Source organism: Gopherus evgoodei, chromosome 3, assembly GCF_007399415.2.
Source record: "Gopherus evgoodei ecotype Sinaloan lineage chromosome 3, rGopEvg1_v1.p, whole genome shotgun sequence".
In the NCBI taxonomy this organism is placed as follows: Eukaryota; Metazoa; Chordata; order Testudines; family Testudinidae; genus Gopherus; species Gopherus evgoodei.
The window spans coordinates 30,483,355-30,503,747 of NC_044324.1; the positions used below are offsets into that span (position 1 = coordinate 30,483,355).

At 38.9% G+C, this 20,393-nt stretch overlaps 1 protein-coding gene across 15 annotated transcripts in view; it reads left to right on the plus strand.

Moving 5' to 3' along the window:
* The window catches only part of PUM2 (pumilio RNA binding family member 2), a 144,165-nt gene that overhangs the window by 30,287 nt on the left and 93,485 nt on the right, over positions 1-20,393 (plus strand). For 14 of the 15 annotated variants that reach the window (XM_030555360.1, XM_030555355.1, XM_030555351.1 and 11 more), the window contains one exon: positions 18,836-18,904. In XM_030555360.1, coding sequence (XP_030411220.1) covers positions 18,854-18,904 — 51 coding nt within the window. In that variant the 5' untranslated portion in view covers positions 18,836-18,853. Of the gene's footprint in view, positions 1-12,518; positions 12,524-18,835; positions 18,905-20,393 lie in introns of all 15 variants that reach the window. The other variant, XM_030555362.1, reaches the window with a different exon arrangement.

A 20,393-nucleotide genomic window follows, 5' to 3' on the forward strand; every position in this document is an offset into this window, starting at 1 on the left:
AGCTGTTGAAATTGTGGTGGAATTTTTCTAGAGTCTCCTTCCCATGGGTCCAGATGATGAAGATGTCATCAATGTAGCGTAGGTAGAGAAGGGGAGTGAGTGGACGAGAGCCGAGGAAGCGTTGTTCCAGGTCGCTATAAAAATATTGGCATATTGTGGGGCCATGCGGGTGCCAACTCTGAGAGGCCAGTTAAGTAAAAGAAGAAACAGATTTGTGACATCAGGAAATCATAACATTCAAAAAACCAGTAGGAGAACACATGAATGTGTCTAGTCACTCAATAACAGACCTGCAACAGAAAAGAACATAAGAACGGTGGTACTGGGTCAGACCAAAGGTCCATCTAGCTCAGTATCCTGTCTACCGACAATGGCCAATGCCAGGTGCCTCAGAGGGAGTGAACCTAACAAGCAGTGTTCAAATGATCTCTCTCCTGCCATCAATCTCCACCCTCTGACAAACAGAGGCTAGGGACACCATTCTTTACCCAGCCTGGCTGATAGCCATTTATGGACTTAACCTCCGTGAATTTATCGAGTTCCCTTTTAAACCCTGTTATAGTCCTAGCCGTCACAACCTCCTCAGGTATGGAGTTCCACAAGTTGACTGTGCACTGCCTGAAGAACTTGCTTTTATTTGTTTTAAACCTGATGCCTATTAATTTCATTTTGTTACCCCTGGTTCTTGTATTATGGGAATAAGTAAATAACTTTTTCTTATTTCCTTTCTCCACATCACTCATGATTTTATATACCTCCATTATATCCCTCGTTAGTCTCCTCTTTTCCAAGCTGAGGAGTCCTAGCCTCTTTAATCTTTCCTCCTATGGGACCCTCTCCAAACCCCTAATCATTTTAGTTGTCCTTTTCTGAACCTTTTCTAGTGCCAGTATATCTTTTTTGAGATGAGGAGACCACATCTGTACACAGTATTTAAGATGTGGCATACCATGGATTTATATAAGGGCAATAAGATATTCTCAGTCTTATTCTCTATCCCCTTTTTAATGATTCCTAACATCCTGTTTGCTTTTTTGACTGCCTCTACACACTACGTGGACATCTTCAGAGAACTATCCACGATGACTCCAAGATCTTTTTCCTGACTTGTTGTAGCTAAATTAGCCCCCATCATATTGTATGTATAGTTGGGGTTATTTTTTCCAATGTGAATTACTTTACATTTATCCACATTAAATTTCATTTGCCATTTTGTTGCCCAGCCACTTCATTTTGTGAGATCTTTTTGAAGTTCTTCAGTCTACTTTGATCTTAACTATCTTAGGCAGTTTAGTATCATCTGTAAACTTTGCCCACCTCTTTTTACCCCTTTCTCCAGATCATTTATGAATAAGTTGAATAGGATTGGTCTGAGGATTGACCCTTGGGGAACACCACTAGTTACCCCTCTCCATTCTGAGAATTTACCATTAATTCTACCCTTTATTCCCTGTCTTTTAACCAGTTCTCAATCCATGAAAGGACCTTCCTTTTATCCCATGACAGCTTAATTTACGTAAGAGCCTTTGGTGAGGGACCTTGTCAAAGGCTTTCTGGAAATCTAAGTACATTATGTCCACTGGATCCCCCTTGTCCACATGTTCGTTTGACCCCTTTAAAGTACTGTAATAGATTAGTAAGACATGATTTCCCTTTACAGAAACCATGTTGACTATTGCTCAACAGTTTGTTTTTCTGTGTGTCTGACAATTTTATTCTTAACTATTGTTTTGACTAATTTGCCTGGTACCGACATTAGACTGACCGGTCTGTAATTGCCGGGATCACCTCTAGAGCCCTTTTTAAAACAGACTGTTAAACTCGAATTGATATGGAAATTAGATACAATCAACTTAGGCTTGAATAGAGACTGGGAATGGCTGAGCCATTACAAACATTGAATCTGTCTGCCCATGTAAGTATTCTCACACTTCCTTTCAAACTATCTGTACTGGGCTATCTTGATTATCACTTCAAAAGTTTTCTCTCTTACTTAATTGGCCTCTCAGAGTTGGTAAGACAACTCCCACCTTTTCATGCATTCTGTATGTGTGTATATATATTTTCTCACTATATGTTCCATTCTATGCATCTGAAGAAGTGGGCTGTTGGCCACGAAAGCTTATGCTCAAATAAATTTGTTAGTCTCTAAGGTGCCACAAGTACTCCTGTTCTTTTTGCTTGGAGAAGGCGATGATTCAGCAGCTCCTGTACTTACTGGCCAAAAGTGTCTGACCAGGTTCACTACAGGTGTTATGATATGGCTAATTAGGGAACATAAAGCTGAAAGCCCTGGTTAAGAGCTGCTTAATAAGAAAAGGAGTAGCCCCATAGTTTGGTGTGTTATCTCCCTAGTTCTTGGTAGCCATATTATTTAAAAGCTGTTGGCAGCGATTGTGATTTGGAGTCTTTGCCCTATTCTGTGTCAGAGTAATAGCATGGAGGCCATAGAGATATGGTAAAATGTCTGAGAGGAGGAAAGAGTGGTAGGTGTTGTGCCAATAGGCTCTGATCTTGATTTGGGGATCTAGGTACTACAATAATACAAATAATGATGCTCAGTGTTTCCTGGAAATTCTGTTTAGTCTACCATAACATTCCTTAGCCCTATACTTAAAGCAAGATGTCTGAGAATTCTGCCTTCTAGGTCAGAGTTAGTAGTAAGTCTGCACTGTATGCTAACAATTAACCCTGCTACGTTTTTGCAAGTTTCCTGAAAAAGGAAATTATCTCTGTAAACCTTTCAAGGTTAGTTTTATGTGCTAGCTCTTCTGTGTGTCTGGTTCTCGGATATTCAACTTTTCATTTTTGTATTCGGTATCTAAAGAAAATGCTCTTGGGAAATATTCTGTGTCTTCAGACTCAGAAAATATACACAACTATGTAATATTCACTTAGGCCATGTCTACATCTAAAATTTTGCAGCGCTGGTTGTTACAGCTGTATTAGTACAGCTGTATAGGGCCAGCGCTGCAGAGTGGCCACACTTACAGCAACCAGCGCTGCAAGTGGTGTTAGATGTGGCCACACTGCAGCGCTGTTGGGCGGCTTCCAGGGGGGTTCCGGGACGAGAGAGCAAACCGGGAAAGGAAACCAGCTTCCCCGCGGTTTGCTTTCTCGGTCCCGGAGCCACCCAGCAAACCGCAGGGAAGGAGACCTGCTTGCTCGGGGTTCCGGGACCGAGAGAGCAAACCGGGAACGCCGCGGTTTGCTCTCTCGGTCCCGGAGCCAGCCAGCAAACCGCAGGGAAGGAGACCTGCTTGCTCGGGGTTCCGGGACCGAGAGAGCAAACCGGGAACGCCGCGGTTTGCTCTCTCGGTCCCGGAGCCACCCAGCAAACCGCAGGGAAGGAGACCTGCTTGCTCGGGGTTCCGGGACCGAGAGAGCAAACCGGGAAAGGAGACCAGCTTCGCCGCGGTTTGCTCTCTCGGTCCCGGAACCCCGAGCAAGCAGGTCTCCTTCCCTGCGGTTTGCTGGCTGGCTCCGGGACCGAGAGAGCAAACCGCGGCGTTCCCGGTTTGCTCTCTCGGTCCCGGAACCCCGAGCAAGCAGGTCTCCTTCCCTGCGGTTTGCTGGGTGGCTCCGGGAACGCGAGAGCAAACCGCGGCGAAGCTGGTCTCCTTTCCCGGTTTGCTCTCTCGGTCCAGGAACCCCGAGCAAGCAGGTCTCCTTCCCTGCGGTTTGCTGGGTGGCTCCGGGACCGAGAGAGCAAACCGGGAAAGGAAACCAGCTTGATTACCAGAGGCTTCCTCCTTCCACGGAGGTCAAGAAAAGCGCTGGTAACTGTCTACATTGGATTACCAGCGCTGGATCACCAGCGCTGGATCCTCTACACCCGAGACAAAACGGGAGTACGGCCAGCGCTGCAAACAGGGAGTTGCAGCGCTGGTGGTGCCCTGCAGATGTGTACACCTTCAAAGTTGCAGCGCTGTAACTCCCTCACCAGCGCTGCAACTTTCTGATGTAGACAAGCCCTTAGTCTTCAGACTGTGCTTTTAACTGCTACATTTTAAGCATAGAGTACAAGAGAGTCCCATTTAAAATGTATTCAATATTTTCAGTTTAGGCTGTTGCCTTTATATTGATGTAACATGGTGCAATAAATTCATAAACGTACTAAGTCATTAGTTCTCAACCTTTTTCATGCTTGGGCCCTCCTCTCATATAGCCAGAATGTGATGGGGACCTGCCTTTCCTTTAGCTGCATGGGAAAAATATAGAGGGTCCCCATGGTGCCTGTTCTTGACTCCCAGGTTAAAGAGCTTTTGTGCTAAATAGTATGGTAAATGCATATGTTTAATGTAGGTGACCAACGTCTTCCAGTGTACTGTTGACTAATGTAGCTGGTCTTCCCTTTGTGCATGTGTATGTGTATATATTGAAATATGATCGTAAATAAAAAATATATTTATGATCATATTTAAATGCCTCACAGATTCAGTGAGTGTTGTAAAGCTTTAATTCTTGAGCTGACTTGGCTGGAACCAACAGTCACTGGAAACACAATAGGATTCTGGTTTGGATTTGTATAGAATAAGTGTATCTTCAGTAGCTTAAAGCATTGTTTTGTGTAATGGAATAGTTTGGTGCTGCAAAATTCGTTGCTCACTTCTCCCATGAGGATTTTTTTTAAGAGCACTTAAATATAATTAGTTTTGTTTTGTTTGTTCATTGGTAGACTTCTGATGACTGTCTGATCATCAGGGCAGTGACTGCCTCTTACTGTGTGTGTGTGTATATTTTTACAGTGCTTAGCACAATGAGGGCACAATCTTTATTGGGGCCTCTAAAGGCTGCTGTAATACAAATAACGAAGAGGGAAGAAGAGGCGTCCATTGGGCTATACTGATCATGAATTAAAATTGGGCTATACTGATCATGAATTAAGAACTAATAAATCACAGGAGTTAACTTGAAGTAAAATAATGAAAAGTAGTCTCAGAAGAGGCACAGTGAATTACTTTCTCAAATATATATGGTTTTAAATCCTTTTTTAAGTCTCCATTCAGTATTAAAATGATCAAGCAGACAAATGCGTCTACTTTAGCACAGTATTCTGTCATGGTGAGTAGCAAAAGTAGCACTTTATTTCTGTATTGCTTCCAGCCACATTGTCTAAGACATACCTCTCATTATTCTGTTTTGACTTGTGGCCTATTTGTGCAAGATGGTAACTGACTAACTTAACTAGAGTACTGTGTCAGTCCCAGGATATTAGGGGATGCAAGATGGGTGAAGTACTAATCTTTTCTCACCAGTAGAAAGTTTGTCTAGTAAGAGACGAGCTTTCGTGTGGCTGTGTCTGCCATACTGGCTCTCTCTAACTTAACTAGATGCAGTGTGTGATGTGCAGTATCTTAAAGTTAGAGAAAATTATGTGCGTTTTGATAGTTCTCTTTAATGGGCCCTATCAAACTTTGAAATGAAAACTTCTGTCTAAATAGCTTTTAGCATACTTTTTTCCCCCGTTTTTCTGTTGGGTATTTTGACAGCACTTTGTATGGTGTTTGTTTTCACAATTTTCCCTAAGAAGTTAGTTTGCTTTGTTTTTATTTGTGTATGTGTATTTTTTATATACAGCAGTAGGGGAGAGAACTGTTCATTTTAAAAAAAGTGTGTTTTTAGGTGTAAGATCATGAAACTGGCAGGAGGCCCTCTGGCAGCTGGAGTACATGAAACTACTTCACATTGATTTTTATTTATAAACTGGAAAGAAAATATTTGTCCAGCTTTTCAGTTGACTGTGTCTCAAAATCAGAATTTTGGTGAGGGGGAAGGGAGGAACTTCTGCTTGCCTGCCCGTGGTAAGTTACGTATGTGTTATTGTAGTGAGTTCTGCCCCTGTTAATTTTCTTCAGAATAAGCAGCAGTCCTTTGATCATTGCTTCAAGCAGAGGTATCTGGTCAGCATCATTGTGTTGAGAAAAATACCCATGTTTTTGTAATCTGTTTTCAGAGTAAAACCACACTTTGCTAAATCACTTGATTCTAGAGCTGTGAAAAAGGCTTTCTGAAATACAAGAACTATTTGTTGTAAGCTAATAAAAATTGAATGTATTATCAGTATTAGCAAAATAAATGTTTGAACCATCGCTGAAAATGTGACTTGCCTTATGGCTTGTACAAATAAGATGTGGATCATTCACAGTATACATTGAAAATAAGTTTCTGGAGCATATATGCATTTTATTTCAGTGTGAATTTGACCCCAATTATTTAAATTCTTGAATAGAGAGAAAGCTGACTCTTTGTTAACAGTATTAACATGTGTACCAAAAGGAAATCCTCATCTCTTAAGGAATATAGAGCCCAATTTTGTAAATAACTGTCTTTCCATCAACAGTGTCATTCTTCTTTTCAGAAGCTCCCAATATAAAAAGTTCTAGAAGATTTTTTTGTCTGATTTTTTTTTATTATTATTATTATTTGATAAAAATATAGCCAAAACAACTCTAGTATCAAAAAGGTGTCATGTTTTCATTGTACAAAACTCAGTGACATTTACCAGACCTGACCTTGTTTCACCCTTTTCTTCACTTTCCTTTGTAGATATTTTAAATAAATGATTCCTAACCAAATAAGATGGAAAGTTGAAAAACCTGCTAGGTTATGTGGATGAAAGCATTAGGATATATGTCTAGTCGTGTTTCAATACTATTGAGACCTTTGAAATTAAGAAAAGGTAATGTGATTGTGTAAAACCATATTTTACAGCAATTTGCATGGAAGAGCCCTATTTATAGGCAAGGCTGGTAACTGCTTTAGTGAAATTTGGTGGGAGGGTGACCTCTGTGTCAGGGTGTACCTTTTGCGACACTTGTGAAAATCTTCCCAAATCTGGCCAAGTTATAAGCCTTTGCAAAATTGCTTTGCACATGCTCAGTAGATTTCTTTGATTTTTGAAGCTAAGATTCTGTCCTCACTAAGCATGCTCCTGCAGCCAGTGACTACAAGGGAGAAACCAAAATTTCCATCTAAGTGCTGCTCCAGCTATTGAGAAGGTTCCGGGCACTGAAGTTAAGGGTAGAGAGCCTGTCTCTCTTACTGTCAGTGACCCCTCCTGCTGGCACCTAGGCACCATGGAAGAGGAGGGCATCTGTTCTGAATGCAGGGGAAGGGGCCGGGGGAGTGAGGATGTAAAGGAGCAGATTAGGACATGATGTGTAGTGAGATTGGGACTGGTTGAGCAAGGGGACTGGGACTGGTTGAGTTGGGGGTAAGAGGGGAAGTTAGAAAGTGACTGATAGAGGATGACAGCCTATTATTTTGCTGTGTGAACTGTCGCCGGAGTGGGACAAGACATACACATTTTGCCAGGGTGTTTTAGAGGCTGGGACTGGCTAGGCAAAGAGAACGGGTCTGGCACAGAAAGCTGAGGGAAGGAGACAGGACAGGGACAGATTGGAGGGGATAGGATAGAAAGGGTCAAACTTGGAGGGGGAAACAGGTAGAAGTTTGTTCCCACTAGAGCACACTCCTAGAACCTGGAATAAAATCCAAGATTCCGTACTCCTGGTCTACACTACAGACTTATGTCTGTATAACTCTGTCATCTTCTATTCTCTTCTGAGCACAATCTACTATTTAGCTCTGTTATTTTGTAAGCTCAAATGTCAGAAGTCTGTATGGTCAGTCTGAAGGTTCAAACTCTGCTGATCATCTGTGTAAGTGTCAGTATAATGCCACATGATGGCATTCCTTTTTCTTCAGTTGACTTTAAGAAACCTAGGAACTTGCACACAATTATATTAAAACAATATTATTAAGGTTGCAAAGTCAAGCACTCAAGAAATGCCATAATTAAGGTTGCCTGTGCAACCTGCAATCAGCGCCCTTGTGTGTATGTATTGTGATTATTTTTATTTACATGATCACTGTTTTTTTTCCCACAAGACTCCTGCCTTATTCATTGCATAGGATGACCCTGCTAGTCGGATGTCAGGTTTGTGAAGGAAACTTCTGTTTGCATGACCCAGGGATCATTTATTGCTAAGTTGGAAAGTTTGTAGTGCATAGATAAGGGATTGCAGGAAGAGAGAAGATGGTTGAGGGAGCTGAATGCCTTCCCTTGACAGTTGGATTCTATGCCACGCAGTCCTATGTGATTCTTGGCAAGTCACTTAAGCCACACTTTCCGCAGGTGGGCACTAATTGTGTGTTCCTCCTTTTCTGGATGCCTGACTTGGTATGCTGAGGGCTGTTATGCAGAAGTGCTACAAGCTGAAGTCTGTGGAAGCTGTGCTTTGAACATATAAGTGCTCTGTAATTAATGCTAAATCTGAAAAATCATGTTTTAGTCATCTCAGATTGGGCACCCAAAAGTAGTGGAAAGTTTTGACCTTAATCTCTCTGTGCCTCAGTTACCCATTTGTAAAATGGGGATCTCATCACTCTTGTCACCTCACAGAGCTGTTGTGAAAATAAATTGTTTGTGAAGCACTCAGATTCTGTGGTGATGAGTGCTGTAGAAAAGCCCATGTGGGCATTAATAGTGTTTCAAAGCAGGGTTTGAATAGTGTGCTGTAAATAAAATGTGGGGCCCCCAATAAGCAATGAGAAGAAAAAAATATAGCCAAAACAACTCTAGTATCAATCTGTGCCCTGAATGAGGCAGGGGTCCAGTGGAAAAATAGCATGTGATGATTTAATTTAAAACTATTATAATGCTTACACATGAGGTCTGAATTAAGATTAATTCTGGTATTTTCTGTCTTGAGTGCTTGACTTTGCAACCTTAATAATGTTCTTTTTGCATAGGTTTGGGTTTTTTTGGTTTAATATTTATTATAAGTGACTTATAGTATGTGCATTTGAGATTGCAAGTGTACACCTTGAAGTCTGTTTTTGAGTTTATAAATGGATTGTCTGAGTTCTCTCTCTGCGGGTGACTCAGTCTCAACCACTCAGATTAGAGTCAATCGAAGATGTTTCATAAGAACTGCTTTTGTGCCGTGATCTGACTGTGACTGATACAAATACATTAATTATGTGTGTTGCTCAACTGGAAAGTAATTTAAATGATTACATATGTTTTTTGTAGTTTACCAGTTGTAACCTGTGTTCTTCTGAATAAGTACAGTGAAACAGGAAAGGGCAGGTCCTGTAACTTTGTGAACTGTTCAATATATGCAGTTAGAATCCTTGTCTTTCTCATGTGTTCAAATTATTTTTGGGAAATAACCTAACTACTGGAAATCTCTGTATTTAATTATGTACATTAAATGTTGTTAGTATTATACGGTTTTGCTGACTTGTAGAATAGGTATACAATTTAAATATCTGTAACTTATTGCTAGATGCTTCATATTAATGCACTTTTCTTCACAGCCAAAAATGTCCAAATTATTGCCATGTTTAATCTGCAGTATTACTATGGACAGTTAGGAAAACCTTAGTTCAGAAAGCATTTAAGATGGAGGGGTTACCATAAAATACTAAGAGGACCATATTTAGTGATGTAAGTATCAACTGTACCCACCCAAAGCACTGTAATACTTGTGGAGAATGTTTTCTCTTGATAAAGATCTATTCTGGGAAAGAGACACTGTAAACTCTAGGTTTTGCAAATAAAAAGGTTTATGGTTTTACTTTTTAAAGTTTCAGGTTTTAAGAGGAAGTGAAAGGTTTCTCTGCATTGGTGTCTGAGTGAGAGATGGATTATTTAAAAAAAAAAAAATACTTCCAGCTAAAAACAGCCGTGATAATTCCAATGATTAGTTTTGTTTGGGGTATTATAAATTACTGACACAAATTTAGTTTGTATGCTTGGATTGCTAAAAATAAATCAGGTGCCTTATATGACCTCATAGTGTTGGTCTGTTGTCCTTTTAGTGGTTATATAGTTTTTGTCATCAGGAATACCATCACCTAGTTTTTATCCTGTGACCTCAATTAGGGAAATCTTAATTAGGATAACTCTGTCGCACCACTTAGAGGAAAATATCTTGTAATTGAGATTTCAGAGGTAACAACATTTTCTGCAACATTTCATTGATGGTCTTGGGCTCTATATTTGTGTGTGTAGTGTTTTGGGGTGTGTGTATGTGTTTTTGTTTTGAAGATATATGAAGACATATTAGGGAAAACTGGGAAAATAAGTGAAATTTTAAATGTTTTCACTTATAGCAGGACAACTCCAGCTGAGTTCAAAGTAAAATCAAATTTTAAGTGAATAGAAGAACAATACAGAGCCTACCCCTCAAATTAAAAAAGCTGCTACTGTTCCTACTGAAGTTCTGTTTTTGATGGAAGGATAACTGAATTTATAGCACATTATGAATACAAACTGGGATTTATAAGAGAAATTATACTCCTTGGGCTACATACACAACTTCAGGTGTGGAACGATGTCTTTGGGATTTAGTATTAGGCTTTGTAATCCAATACTTGTGACTTTTAAATTCAGAGCAGTCATTTTCTACTATAAGTCTCATTTCCAATCATTAACGTAATATACTGCAAATTTAGACAGGTCTCTTTGAAAGCAGTTATCTTGTGATTGTGTTTAGTTGCCTTATTTACAGAGATGTGATCGTGACAATATAGGTGAAGTTGATTTTCCATATCACAAAGTGATTTTTTTAAGTTGCCTATAATATTAAAAATGTTCCTTTATTTTGGTAGTTACTCTGTTAGCTACTTATCAAAGCTGTGAAATCAGGTTTTTGTATATACTCTAGTCAAATACGCAGTTTTTTGCTCCACTAAGAGTCAGTTTGATTTTAAATAATGTACTGAGAGACAACCATGATGGAAGGCAGTGTGCTGTGAGTACAAATATTGTAGCAAGGAGGTTTCTATCTGTACAAATGATAACAGGGATATCCATACTAGGTCAGACTGGTGGTCCATTGAGCCTAGATTTCTGTCCCAGCAGTGGCCAATAACGTGTTTAGAAGAAAGTTTAAGAAAATCTGTAACAGGCATTTGTGGGTTAACCTGCCCTGGTGGAAATTTCTTTTACTGCTTGATAATTAGGTTGGAGTATGCCTGAAGTGAGAGGGCTTATGTATCTTCCAAAATTGATTTGTTTTAGTCGTTTCCATTGCGACCCAAGATAATTTTGTTAACCAAATAAATGTCTGTTCCTTTTCAAATCCATGTATAAGTACCATGGAATAATTGTGTATTGTGTGGGAAAAATATTTCTTCTTACCCGTTTTGGATTTGCCACCTTTTATTTTCATCAGCTATTCCCTTGAAATTGTGAAATGAAATTTACATTCTCCTTTGTGCAACTCATTATTTTGAGTACTCTTATGTTCTCTCTTAGTCATCTCTTCTACGGTAAACGATCCCAGACTTTTCATTCTCTTTTTTCATATGGTAGTTTAATCATTATTGTTTCCCATCACTGAACTTCTAATTTTGCTATATCATTTCCGAGCTATACTTTGCAGTGGTGTCATCACATATATTTCTGATGAGGATGTATCACTGATTTATATAATGGCAGAATTTCTGTAGTATTCTCAGTCCTGTTGTGTATCCATCCTGACATTTTGCTTTCTGCTCTTTGACCAGAGGTCTCCATTGAACTACTCACAGTGATGGGTAGGTCTAATTTCTGAGTTGCTGTAATAAATTTAGAACTCACTAAGGTTTCTGAGTAGGTCAGAAATTCCCTTCAGCGTGCATTGCTTTGAATTTATCAGCACTGAATTTTATCTGCCATCATATTGCTCGGTCTCCTGGCTTGGTTTGTCTTTTGGCTGTCAGTCTTCTCTGGTCTTGACCTAAATAAAATTGTCATCTGTAAACTTCGCCACCTCACTGCTCATATCTTTTTCCAGATTATTAATAAATATATTTGACACCAGTTCTTGTATGGAACCTTGTGGCACCCCACGCGTAATAAAAAATTAACTGTCCGTTCCTGCATTTGGTGTCTTTTAGCCAGTTTTTGATAAACGACAATACTGTTTAGTTTCTTCAGTTGTCTCTTGTGAGGGACTTTGTCAGAAGCCTCATGAAAATGTAAATAAATTGTTTGTTTTCCTTTATCCATTGTTTTAACAACATATTCAAAACATTCTAATTAGGGAGGTATGAGTTTCCTTTGCAGAAGCCAATATGGTTGAATTCTATTATGTCGGGTACATATACTCATAGACTTCAAGGTCAGAAGGGACCATTATGATCATCTAGTCTGATCTCCTGCACAATGCAGGCCACAGAATCTCACCCACCCACTCCTGTAACAAACCCCTAACTTGTGTCTGAGTTATTGAAGTCCTCAAATTGTGGTTTGAAGACCTCAGGCTGCAGAGAATCCTCCAGCAAGTGACCCGTGCCTCATGCTGCAGAGGAAGGCGAAAAACCTCCAGAGCCTCTGCCAATCTGCCCTGGAGGAAAATTCCTTCCTGACCCCAAATATGGCAATCAGTTAAATCCTGAGCATGGGGGCAAGACTCACCAGCCAGCACCCAGGAAAAAATTCTCTGTAGTAACTCAGATCCCACCCCAACTAACATCCCATCTACACAGCAATTCAAAAAACCTCTTGTACCAAGTATCAGAGCCCGTGTCAGCTGATTTAGGCTTGCGGGGCTCGGACTGCAGGGCTATACAATTCCAGTGTAAATATTTGGGGTCTCTGAGCCCGAATGTCTACCCTGACATTTTATAACCCTGCAAACCTGAGTCAGCTGACCTGGGCCAGTCGTGGCCATGCTACAGGCTTTTATTGCTGTGTAGAGATACATTAAGGGGGACTAGGGTAAGGGAGAGGTTGGAAGTGAAATGTAAAAAGGCAGGTGTAATGGAGACTATGGTGTTTTTGTATGGTGAACTGAATTGATTATTCTAAAAACTGCTTACCAAGTTCATGACCGAATAAAGGTACCTCTTGAAACTGTTAATACTTAAAAATTGGAGCTGGAACTCCTAACAGAGTATGTAAGCGAGTGGATGTATAGTTTGTTGATTCCATGTGCATCTACATGATAGGTATTTAGGATATGGTGTGTTCGTGTTGCTGATGTCTTTTTGTTAGTTTGTTTGTTTTCTATTTCAGTGGGTGGGATGAAATGTTGGTAACCTGAGATAATGCTTTAGGGTAACAATACAAGTTACCTTTTTTGTGACAATTAAGATCAGTTAGGTCAAGACTTAATCCACATCTATTCCTCGATCAAAGATGTTACAACAGACCAAAGGGCAACGCTCTAACCCAGGAGTAGGCAACCTATGGCACCTGTGCCAAAGGTGGCACTTGAGCTGATTTTCAGTGGCACTCACACTGCCTGGGTCCTGGCCACCTGTCCAGGGGCCTCTGCATTTTAATTTAATTTTAAATGAAGCTGCTTAAACATTTTAAAAACCTATTTACTTTACATACAACAATAGTTTAGTTATTTATTATAGACTTATAGAAAGAGACCTTCTAAAAAGTTAACATTTATTACTGGCACGCAAACCTTAAATTAGAGTGAAAAAATGAAGACTCGGCATACCACTTCTGAAAGGTTGCCGACCCCTGCTCTAACCTAATATCTTTTAATGAACTTTCTAAGGTAGGGATCTGTCTTCAGTGAGTAAATAGAACTTAGATAAAAAGCCTTTACATTCACTTTTATCAGTACCAGAATTCAGAGGTACTTTCTTGCATTGGTTAGTGATATTAACACAGTAAAGATGAGCAGTCTTTAGACGATGGGTTGGCAATCTTTCAGAAGTGGTGTGCTGAGTCTTCATTTATTCACTCTGATTTGAGGTTTTGCGTGCCAGTAATACATTTTAATGTTTTTAGAAGGTCTCTTTCTGTAAGTCTATAACTAAACTATTGTTGTATGTAAAGTAAATGAGATTTTAAAATGTTTAAGAAGCTTCATTTAAAACTAAATTAAAATGCAGAGCCCCCCGGACTGGTGACCAGGACCCGGGCATTGTGAGTGCCGCTGAAAATTAGCTAGTGTGCTGCGGGTTGCCTATTCCTGCTTTAGACACTTGTGCAATAATGATATGCAGTAGCAGAGGGGGGAAAACATACTTTGAAAGAGTTTTGACCAGAAAGTCAAGGAAGACATTACAACACTTTTAATTTACACTTGAATATTTTTTAAAACTAAGATGGATATATTCTGTTTTGTTTGCTTATTTTATCCTACATGGATTTATTTTATTGTAAAAAATTTATACATACCTATCGGGGAATGTGCTGTGTCTGGGGAATGTGTCATAGGTACTTAGTCTCAACTTTGTGTATATTTTGTTTTTATTGGAGAATTTACCTGCTTCTGACATTTGGAATGAGTTATCTATATTAAATATCGGGACTACTGCTAGCTCCTAATGCCAAAAGCATTTGACTGATGGAAGAGAATACTCAACAAAATGATTTTAAGGGGAAAGTTAAACAAAAGGCAAATGTGTTCAACCAGAAACAGGGCCTTTCCATCTACAGAAAAGATTCTCTTTTTCCAGAAGTGCTAGCTGAGTTGTTGGGGTGGCCTGCACAAAGGTGAGAAGATGCAAAGCAAAGAACCCTTGCTTTGAAAATGTTCTTTTTTTTTTCCCTTTTGTGTGGGAGCTTGCCCTACTTAGACTTCTAAAATGAACTACAACTCATTTGTTACATTTCAAACAGCTGGATCTTTTGATTTTTCCAAATTGACCTCTAAACTAATTAACTAAATATGACATTAATTAAAGAGAGACTTTGCTGTGGGCTTAACAGCACTAGTTTACTTAACACTATTCCCTGTGCTATAATAAAAAATTGTGCAAAACAATGGCTGTCTACAATATGAGCTATTGGTGTGATTCCCCTGCTTGTGTACAGGTGCTTGTGCTAGCTCTCATCCAGCTAGTGGAAATATAAATACTGCAGTGTTGCCACAGTAGCATGGGTAGCAGCAGTAGAGGCACAGCTGAGCCATGCAGAGTATGAAGTTGCCTAAATCTGTGGGTATGTACTCCACACAGCTTAGTGGCCTTCGCTGTCACTATGCTTGCTACTGGGGCAACACTTGTAATTATGTTCACGCTGGTTCGATGGGAGCTAGTGGGAGTGCGTGCACAAGCAAGGGAATCACGTTTCTGACTCTTATTCTAGATTTAGCCTTAGTACTAGCTGAAAACTGACACAATAGTTTTGAACTCAACTGAAAACTTTGAAAAGTGCTCGGGGAAATAAGTTAAAGGCAAAATAATTAAGAGAAGGCACCTTTTTCTCAGTAGTTCATACATTATTACAAATAATGGGGAAATATATATCGAACAAAGTATTTGACAATGTGTTTAAATTGTAAAGAAATCAAAAAACTCTGTACTGAAAGATCTTTTCATTAGACTGCACCAAAGGAGTAAGGCATTTTAAATTAATTAGATAAATGTTACTTCTGGATCAGAGGAACCAAGCAGGACTGTCTTTTTTTGTTCTGGGTTTGTACATTGTCTGTTACAATAGAATCCTGGTCTATGACTAGGGCCCCTATTACTATGGTAATAAAAGTAATAAGCAATGCTAATCAGAACTTCTTGTCTGCTTATGTGATTTCAGCCAACATATTTTCCTTTTGGTTCTGTAGATTTCCTTAGTAAATTCTTGAATTCAATGAAGAAATAGGAAAATTTTGGTAGCAAGACACAGGAAATCTAGTATGATAGTGATTAGCGAATGGAGACCATTTAAAACATCAGTGTTACTTGCAATGCTATGGCAGTGTTTTGTGTACTACTTTTTCTGATGACAGCGTGTGTCCTGAAGAAGACACAAATGACAGCTCCACTTTTCTGGTAACAGTACAGTCTTGCAATAGCATTACTAATAGTAACAGTAATAATCTTTCAAATTTCATGCTTATGAGAATGGAACATGGGCAAAATAAAGTTCAGAGCAATGAACAGGATTGATCTACAACCACAGAGACCTCCAGCTCCTCAGTTTTATTTGTTAAAGCATGTAAGGGTAACCTATGTATTTAATTACGTTGTTGCCCTTTTGCTCTTTTTGTAGAGCTCTGGAGGACTGTGTGACTGTAATTGAGGTATTTTTAATGTTGAAAACTGGGTAGGCATGGCAATGTACATTTAATCTTTTGCATCAAAATAAATACAATAAAATGTTAATGACTTATAAATGTGGCTAATTGTTAGTGACTTACACAACATCTGTGTTAAATGAATGTAGACTAAGAAGAATTTATTGCAAATTGTTTGAAAAGTGCTAATTGAACAAAACGATGCTCTTGGAGATGAAATTGTGTATATATCAAGTTTTTTTCCTGTCAATAATAAATTGCAAAGTAATAGGGTTTGGCTACACTTACAGTTGTACAGCGCTGGGAGTTACAGCTGTCTTCGTAGAGCTGTGTAGGGAAAGCGCTGCAGTGTGGCCACCACTGACAGCTACCAGCGCTGCAGTGTGGCCACATTTGCAGCGCTGTTGGGAGTGTGCATTATGGGCAGCTGTCCCAGCGTTCAAGTGGCTGCAACGTGCTTTTCAAAAGAGGGAGGTGAGGGGGAACGTGGGGGACAGAGAGAGTGTGGATATTTGGATGTGTCCGCTCCCTGCCTTGCAAGTTCTAAGGACTGGAACATACACGTCACCAACCTGCAGTCAATTTAAAAGTTTCGAGCCCTTCCTCCACCCCTCTCTTATTCACTGAATGCAAATTATGCACTCCTAAATAGCCTTCAGACCACATAAGCAGCTGCTCAACACGGACTCTCCCCTCCCCCTCTGCCGTGTGACTTCTCTCTTCAAGCAAACAGCTGTGAATCTTCCAAAGCAATTCCCCTGCCTGCCTCCGCTCGCTCCAGCAAACAGGAGCTGTGTTTGTTTTTTAGATAAGCAGCTCGGGGGAGCTCGGAGTTCAGCCATTCTTCCGGTTTGTTGTGAGCAGGCATTCTGGGATAACTCCTAATACCCTGGAGGCCAATAACAGCGCTTTTGGTGGCCACACTTGATGAGCAGCACTGCATCACCAGCGCTGCAATCGTTACACCCCAAGCAGACCAGGTGTACAGCCAGCATTGCAGCCCGGGAGTTGCAGCGCTGGATGTGCCTTGCAGGTGTGGACAGTTACTAAGTTGCAGCGCTGTAAACCCACCACCAGCGCTGCAACTCTCCAGTGTAGCCAGGCCTATAGTGAAGTGGTTCACAGTATTATATATATAAAAGTCTTGCATTGTTTCGTATGAATATCTGTGCAGGTAAATTCAGTCATTAGAAATTTAGATTATCCAAATTCAGAAGTGTCTTTCAAAACTGAAATTTTGCCATTTCATTCTTTCCTCAACAATCTTTTCCCACACACACAAGGATTGTTCATCACTTCCCTGAGTTTTTGAAATAAGTTTCTTTATTTAAATAGGTTACTAATTTGCTGTTAATTTTGCTCCAGCCTAAAATTTGTTCTTAGACATTTTTATAGGAGCATAATGTTCTGTTTTGTCTTACTTCAGTTTCATTCATACAATCAGTGTAAAAATCAACCTCATTGACTTAAATGCCCAGTTTTCTAGTATTGGGAAAAGAAAGTTTGTGTTTAGGTTGCTCTTTCGATAATTCAGTTCAAAACTAAGTATTCTGCTAGTGCTGGTTGAATACATTGATTGCTCACTGAGGACGGAAATAATGAATTAAAATAACCAAAATCATATTCTTCATGAAGAAGTGTTCTTATATGACTTTCAGTTAAGCATTTGCTTCAGAAAAATTATGTATGTACTCATATGCTGACTTCAGAGATTAATAGTTTTTAGTTTAATATGCTCAGTAATGACAGCTTGAGAGGAGTGAGTTTTAGCAATGGAAATTGCCAAGAAATCAACACTGCTGCTTAAATTCAAAATGCTAAATTTGCTACAAAAAACTTGCTGTTGGGAATTTATAAAACTGCAAGTTTATCCAGTCTGTCAACAGAAAGATAACATTTGCACATGCAATTTTGAGCATGTTCCGTTTTTTTCATGTTTTCATAAACAAGTTTATGAATGACAAGAAACCCTGATATGTGAAAGAAAACAGCATTTGTATACCTTGTTAGCTAAACATCTGTTTATACAAATGCATGTTTGTGCAGTGTCAGTTACTGTGTATGGGAAAATGCACATGCACAGCATTCCTGGAGCAACTGATTCCTTGGGATCCAGCAGAGAACAGCAAAAGCAAGGAAATTTGCATCTTCATTTTCTTCCATAATTTTAGGGATAATTTGTGTTTCTAAATCATTTCATTGCTGTGCCCTCTCATATTTTAGTGTTGCAAACAAACCAATTTTAGTTTTACTTGTTCTCGTCCCCCTTCTTTTTCTAAGTTTTCCCTAGTTTTGAAAGTTCCTTAGAGGTAGAAAATATACTAAGTGTTTTTTGGGATGTGAAGTCAGTGTTTCTAATGGGAATAGGATAGACAGTAGTGATAGTCACTTGTGTGCACTCATGAGATTTTTTCATACTTTTGTCTTCCCTCAAGTGTACTCAGTAACTTTGTGTGCAACAAATCATTTCTTTTCCAAATTAATATGTATACACCAATCATTAATTTCACTTATGCTTGTGTGTGTTTGCAGATAGAAAATTCCTCATTGTTTTTGTGGTAGTTCGTGTACTGTAATATGATACATTTATAGTTTTTTTAAAATATTTGTTCTTAACAATAATGCAAAACAGATTTTAACATGAAGCATTAAAGAACTGGTTGCAGGCTCTAAGTAGACTCATTTACCAAATCTGAGAGATGTATGATTATAGATTGAATAGCAAATTTTAGAAACTGAACTTCAGAAACTATTTTAAAAAAAACAGTAAAATCATATGGGGAATATATAACTGTATTTAAGATATACTTCACTATCTAATAGTTGCTAATTGTCATTAATTTTTTCTTCAGGTTCGATCTGTGGATGAGATGAATCATGAGTTTCAAGCTCTTGCACTAGAATCTCGGGGAATGGGAGAGGTAAATATTTGTAGGTGATTAGAAAATCCTGTTGGAGGTTTGGAAATTCTAATAAAATTTAGCTTGTTCAGATTCTTAGCTTGGTTAATGAAGTTTATTGATGAGACAAACCAATTTTTCAGGCATCTGAAGACCATATTTACAATATCCTAAGGTGGTGTCTACGTTAACTCCAGTATCTAAGAACTATGATAAATGGAACTATAATGTTAACATATTGGGCTTGTTAGCTGATAAGCTTGGGGAAGAAGAGCAGACAATGTACAGATTGTGAAAAATTCTCTGCTGTTGCTTTCTAAAGTTATTTCCACTAACCCAAGCCTAGGGTGTTGGGGCTTTTGCAGGATTCTCGGACCCAAAGGAAAATAACAGTTATAAACTGGCTGGAAATTAGGGCAACTTATTATACCCTTAGTGACATGGCTTCTTCAGTGGACAACCTTAGTGGTGATGGACCAGTGCATGCGCCATGGCCTAGGAAGGAGGAACAAAAGCTTCCTTCCATGAGAGGTGCAATTTTAAATAATTTGAAATACTCTGCTGTTTAAAAATAGCCTTTTCCTTCACTTAAACTATATTAACACCCACAGAGTGAGAGATTTTAAAAACACTATATTATAAAGTCTCTTAGGAAATTCAGAGAAATGCATACTGAAAGCTAGACTTACTACTCTACTTGCTGAGGATCTGACAGTTCTGCAGCTAACAGAGTCCATGTACATCGCATTAATGAAGGGCTACCTTGTCTCTTTGCTGACGTAGTAGAGGTGAAATCTGAAAAAAGATGTTGATATACAGGGTAGCTTTAGGAGGTTATAGGAATCAGGTGTAAAGATCACATCAAAAGTGATTGGCTCATTTAGACAATACAGTGATAAATATGGGTTATTCAAATGGCACGCAGGCCACTTGATAAAAATATTCCTTGTGTTTAGTGCACTGTATCAAAACATATCATCAGGCTTGCTATTCTCAGTCTCATTAAGATTTATCCATCTTAAAAAGATTGAATTTATTTTGAATCGTGTTTTCAAATTTTTCTAGTTAAGTCTCCAAAAGTGACTGCAGCTTCAAACACTGATATCATAGAGGCAACTGTGAGATATTTTGCAAATATGCACCATCTATACTGTGTTGCTTGTTATGCCAGATCACTTGAAGACAATGCAAAATAATATTGTTTGGCTATGATCCGTTTGGAATATATTGAGAAAACTGAGTCAAGGCAGATCTCTTAAGGAGATCAAGATAAACAAAATTGTGGATACATTTATTTTATTATGGACTTAATAACTAGTGTTTTATGTAAACAGACTGTAAACGGATGCAGTGATGTTACCTACATCTGCAGACATAAACTGTATCAACCACAATACATGTGATTTTAATGCTTTGATTACACAGCTAAAAAAGTACAATATGGTTGTGTATGAACTGACACATGCTAGTTTACTTTACACAAGTATTGAGTGAAAAGAAAATGAAGATA